Source organism: Physcomitrium patens, chromosome 4 (genome assembly GCF_059467195.1).
Source record: "Physcomitrium patens ecotype Gransden chromosome 4, ASM5946719v1, whole genome shotgun sequence".
Taxonomy (NCBI): Eukaryota; Viridiplantae; Streptophyta; class Bryopsida; order Funariales; family Funariaceae; genus Physcomitrium; species Physcomitrium patens.
The window spans coordinates 5,744,438-5,749,983 of NC_143413.1; the positions used below are offsets into that span (position 1 = coordinate 5,744,438).

A 5,546-nucleotide genomic window follows, 5' to 3' on the forward strand; every position below is an offset into this window, starting at 1 on the left:
CTACATCTATTATCTATTTAATGACCTAATGTATATGTTCAAGCAATCTTTGCTTCATCTCTTCTAAACTTTATGGTTGACTAGATTATTGCTACTTTAATATGGAACTCAGATAAAATTTGTTTTTTTTTTTAATATTTAATTTAATTTAAAATTTTAAGATTGGTCAATTTCTTGTAGTATTTTATGCTATAACTTATTTTTAAGAAAAAAAATTAGTACATAAATAGATTATTGTGGCTAATTAGAATATTTTTTTATTTTATATGTTACTAAATTAATAACTTTTAATTTAAGGCCTAACAATTTAATATTCTTTTATTATCTTTATCTTCTTCTAAAATTTATAAAACTCTTAGAGCTACTTATAAAATAAATTTAAGATGTTTTTTTTATAAGACTTGTTAAAGTCAAATAGATAAAAAATCTAATTACATTCCAACTACCTCTACTTTTTGGATTCTAAATTGTTATTTGATTAAAATGAGATTTTGAACTTTACAAGATTAATCTTGTTGTAGTGCAATATGGAAGAAGGATTTTGACCTTTTTTATAGTTCATTTTGAATGCACTTTAAAATAAAAGTGATATTTTTAGATATTTTAAAACTAAACTAATAATTTGTACTTCTTTTGATATATGTTGGAAAAGCCATTGAGATTTTTTAATTTTTTTTTATATTAAAATATAGTTTATTTCAAATAAAATAATTATAATTACATGACTAATAAAAAATACTATTAATTGGCTTTAATAATATCATTATCTTCTTTTATTTTAAAAAGTATTATTTAACAAGAAATTTGAAATACTTATATGATAAACTTTCAAGTCATGGATTTTAAAAAACAAGAAGAGACCAAGAAATAGATCAAATCACTTTTTATTGCAAGTCAAAATTTACCAATTCAAATCTTTACTCAAATAACTAAAAAATAATAAAAAAATATATTCTTATTTTTTTAAAATTGGTTTTTTTGAGAAATTTTTTGACATGTCTTCTCAATTTTTTCTAAAAACCACCCCTCAAAATTGGTCCAATAAAAAAAATCAAGAAAAAAAAATGCATTCCACCTTATCTTTTTCTCATAATGTTCTTAGGCTATTTTTTCTAAATATGCAGCCCACTAAGTGAAGCTTCTGAATTCCAACCAATCAAAAAAATTTAAAATTGTGACTTCTCACTTTATCTCGTAAACATAAAACCCTGTACCAAACTAGACACAACAAAAACGACAGAGTCATGATTGTGTTCAATATTTTGTTAAGCCACGTTTGAGTAATCAATATCTGACATTGTTATGTGCGACAGTATAAAGACTATGTGTCATCGAGAAGATACCTTATTACCAATTTTACTGTCTTACACGGATTTATGATGTAATGTTCACATGTTTGTGTGACAGTGTACAATAACAACATAAAAAACTCCTACAAACATTGTCAGAATATTACAATGTCGAATCTATTATTAAAAAAACCAGTTCTTACATATTCATTACGGCTCTATTCCCAAAGCATGGCACTCCCTTTTGGACCAACGGCGCCGCAGTCTGGAAGTCGCAGCACGAGTTTCTGATCGTCACCGATCGTCACTCGCTGCAGCTGCCGCAGCGCAATTCATGCAGCCACGTTGTGATGAGACTCGTAAGTTCTTCCAGATGAGATTGTACCGATGTGAAGGAAGGAGGGGAAGGGTCTGTGTTGGACGAGTTGCAGTAGTGAGTCAATTGTGCATTGCAGCAGGTAATTGTTTGAGAAATTGTTTGAAGAGGGTGGAGAGAGAGAGGTTGAACGGCTTTTATGGGTCACGGTCACATGGCGTGGGCGTGACACTGATCCCGCTGGTTTGGTCAGAAATGGCCCTTAAGAATCATTAAGTAGAGTTCCACCTGGCCTGTTTTAAGGTATTTTGGGCGTACGGGGTCTTTGCGACTGTGCTGCGATGCGTCTTTCTCTTGGCTTCTTTAATTTGCACGGAAGGAGAGAGAAAGAGGGAGAGAGCGAGAGCGAAGCGAGTGTAAGAGGAGGACAATGGACGAGCGGATGAGAAGAAATTGGTTGTGAGTGGAGGAGGATCGTGGGGGTCTGCAGAGTTGAGTTGGAGTAATGGCAGACGAAGTGAAGTCGCTATGGAATCGGTATTTGAGCAACTTGCAGCAGCACCCGTTGCGCACCAAAGTAAGGAATAGGAAAGCCTTTAATTGATTTATAGTTTGGTAAGTTAGTTGATTGTCACCTGGGGATATATGAAATCCATTTATAGACTACGTCGTCGTCGAGCATTCTTTCTGATTTTTTGACAAAGTTGGCAAAGGCTGTGATCCGACCGCTGGTTGGCAATTGTTTTTTTCTTTTACTCTTGTGGATTTTTTTTGTTCATCTTCTAATTCACTGACATTGTAGCTGATCATCTTAATCGGGTTGTAACACGCAAACCTACTACTATGCTGAACTCTGTTGATTTTTTCGAGTGACTGAATGCTCAAGTGTTGTGTGCTTTTCTTTGTCATCATTTGTTGAGGTGATACCTGCTTGATGATCTCGTAAATTCTTAGCGTTGTTATGGCAGTTAATGGAGAGGAGCACAGTGGAATGAAAATGTAATAGGCAGAGGTTTCTCTTCATATCTCATGTTTAAACCCTTGTGTGCACCTTTGCCTGAGGGATGTGGAGCTGAGCTTTTGTCCTTATACCGAGGTTTTAAGAGTTATAGAATTTTTGTTCTTGGGGCTTCATGTGCTCGAGTTCATTTAATAATCGTTTTCAATTAATGGTTCATTTCAAGACCATCTTGCGATAGCATCTAATCAACTATTTTTACATTTGTCTGGCTTCTTAATATTTCCAGCTTCGAGTGTAGGGTCTATCAATGTGAATGTGCTAACGTCTTAACACCTTTGGTTGTTGGTGCAGGCCATTACATCAGGAACATCAGGAGTATTGGCAGGAAGTGCTGACATGGTTGCTCAGAAGTTGGCTGGAGCGAAGAATCTGCAGTTTAAGCGTTCTTTTCTTCTCATGGTTGGGACTTGAAGGCTTAGTGGATGCGTGTTGCAAATGTTTTAAGTCGTCAAAATGCACACTTTAATGTAGCTATGTTTATGACATCTGACCAAGTACATAACAATACTTGCAAAGTTACTATGGTTGTCTCAATTTTTTCAGCTTGAGAATTGGCCTTCACTGGTGATCAACAATGATTCTCTAAATTTTGGCCCGAAGACCTGGATCTTAGTGCTTCTCCTGTCTAGTTCCTCCTGCCAATTGTATTTCCTGGGTTGCAGCTCTATGGTTTCTGTTATTCAGGACCATTCGGACATTACTTCCACTGGCTTATGGAGAAACTCGTCCCTGCAGCTCGCGATAGCAAGACAATAGTCAGCAAGTCAGTTCTTTGTGCAGCTTGACAATATCTTGATGCTTCTTCATTTTCTTTCTCAGTTTTTCATTTTTATGAACTGTTTTAAAGTATTTGAGTTTCTATACATGTAAAAACATATAAATGACGGATGATTACTATTTTTTTTTTTATTGTTATTATTATCACCAAGTGTAATTACCCAGGCATTGTTGGTAAACTTTCTTGAAAATTACTGTAATTGCAATTATTCCTCTTAGGTTATTGTGGAGCAGCTGACATCTAGCCCATGGAACAACTTTCTTTTTATGACCTACCTTGGTATGGTGGTTGAAGGTAAATTTTCGATGATCCCCTTATCTCCTGCAGTTGCTTAATTCTCAATTGTTCCATCTTGTATGAATCGGTGGCCGCAGTTTCCTTTTACATAACAGCAGAGACTAGGGTGACAATGACTTGCTTTTGTGTATGATTCAGAATGAAGTGAGTATATGGTCCCTTGTTTCTTCGTGAGCCTTTGAATGAAAGTGTTGGTTTTTGACAACTCAACTTAATGATAATCTTCCCAGGGAGAAAATGGAGCTCGGTTAAGAGTCAGCTTAAATCACATTTTCCATCCGTACAGCTAAATGCTTGGAGGGTACCATTTTGCATCTGATATGCTCTTTTCTGTATGGTTATCGCGCTTTTTTTATTTCAACGGTCAGATGTATCTGTGTGAAAAAACAGGGGGTTGCGAATTATTTCAAGCCTCTCTTTGCATGTAGAATATAATTAACATTCTAAACAGAATGGGGAGCGGTGACGCCATTGTAAATTTGCTGCATGAAGTTCAACTGAGACCGAATGTTAAATTCACTCGTCAATGTTGGTGGGGTGGCGGATGTGATGCAGTTCTGGCCGTTGGTCGGGTTGATTAATTACAAGTACCTTCCCATTCAGCTGCGAGTTCTTTTCCACAACTTAGCAGCTGTGTGCTGGTAAGAGCCTGAGGTCCTCGTAAACATGAAAACTGCTCTCAGGATATGCTTTTTGCAAAGGGAGCACTTCACTCAAAGTCATCTTTCTGTGAAACTTTGAAGCAGCTTATTTCTACAGCTTATTGAGATTCTTGTTTTCGAGCTTGAAATGACGATTCCATGACTTTTTGTTTGTTTGGAATCGTTTCAGGGGAATATTCTTGATACTTCGTTCCAAGGCATCGGTTCCCAAACTTGCCACTGCATAGAGCATTGTAAGAGGCTGTAGAAGTCCGGGTGAGTGCTTTACCTAGGATCCAGATCTTACGTAAAGTTCTTGACTGTTGGTGTATAATAGTTGCTAGTTTTGATTTCTTTTTTTGTGTAACAGAATTTCATGATGCAGAATTTTGAGATCTCGGATAAATCTTAGTAAACTGAAACACGTTAATTATTTCTTTGTAGAAAACCATCCAGCTTTTGCACTTAATTCATCGATTACTCTTTTTCAACTAAATCACCTATTGCCCTTGCCCTTCTTGTTAATCGAAACATCTTTCAATTTCGCCATTTTAATCTCCAGAATCCAACGGTTGGATTGAAACACGTTTATCTTATAGAAATACTTCTGGTGCAATCCTCTTTGGAATTTGCATGCCTGTGCCTTGTGAGGTTTTACGGAGATGAAGTATCAGGGAAAGTTAGGAAACTAATGGTGCCATCAGATGGAATCTGTACACATATATTTTTAATTGGGGATGGAAAGACAAGACTGTAGTCTCTACCTGAGGGAAGTAAATCCCTCTTCAATCTAAATATGCATTACTACGAGTCCACCACTATGTTGATGCATGAATCTCTTATAATCCTGTATTCTTGATGATCTTTGACCTCAATCACCTCACTCTCAACAATTCGTGTGGAATATTAAGATATGTCTTCTATTACATAAATTATTCCATTTAAAAAAAATCTTCATTGATGAGGTTGTCATTAGGAACACTGATGACTTTGTTTGTTTAAATATATTCACTTTCTTTTTCTTATCCTCTCATAGCAACCAATAAATAAACAAGTAGTTCGTTTTATATTAACTTGGATCTCATCTAATTTGACAAATTTGCATACAATATGCATCTCAAGATCCTAGTGTCAGCAATGAAATACGTAATTTAATTTATTATTTAATGGTTTTATTTTTATAAATAAATATAATAAAAGAACA

General features: G+C 35.3%; 1 protein-coding gene across 1 annotated transcript; it reads left to right on the forward strand.

The window, feature by feature from the left end:
* The first annotated feature begins 1,654 nt into the window (after positions 1-1,654).
* On the forward strand, positions 1,655-4,838 carry LOC112281081 (peroxisomal membrane protein PMP22). The gene is made up of 7 exons (XM_024517253.3): positions 1,655-2,182; positions 2,918-3,025; positions 3,289-3,393; positions 3,623-3,698; positions 3,932-4,002; positions 4,257-4,342; positions 4,533-4,838. Exons 1-7 carry the CDS (start codon positions 2,111-2,113, stop codon positions 4,588-4,590), a joined length of 576 nt encoding a protein of 191 aa, XP_024373021.1. The 5' UTR covers positions 1,655-2,110; the 3' UTR covers positions 4,591-4,838.
* The last annotated feature ends 708 nt before the right edge of the window (positions 4,839-5,546 follow it).

Excerpts from the sequence above, each read along its gene's own strand:
- LOC112281081 (XM_024517253.3), top strand. The coding sequence starts at position 2,111 with ATGGCAGACGAAGTGAAGTCGCTATGGAATCGGTATTTGAGCAACTTG. Across the intron at positions 3,394-3,622 it reads AGACAATAGTCAGCAAGTCA|GTTATTGTGGAGCAGCTGAC; the intron begins GTTCTTTGTGCA and ends TATTCCTCTTAG. Across the intron at positions 4,003-4,256 it reads TACAGCTAAATGCTTGGAGG|TTCTGGCCGTTGGTCGGGTT; the intron begins GTACCATTTTGC and ends GATGTGATGCAG.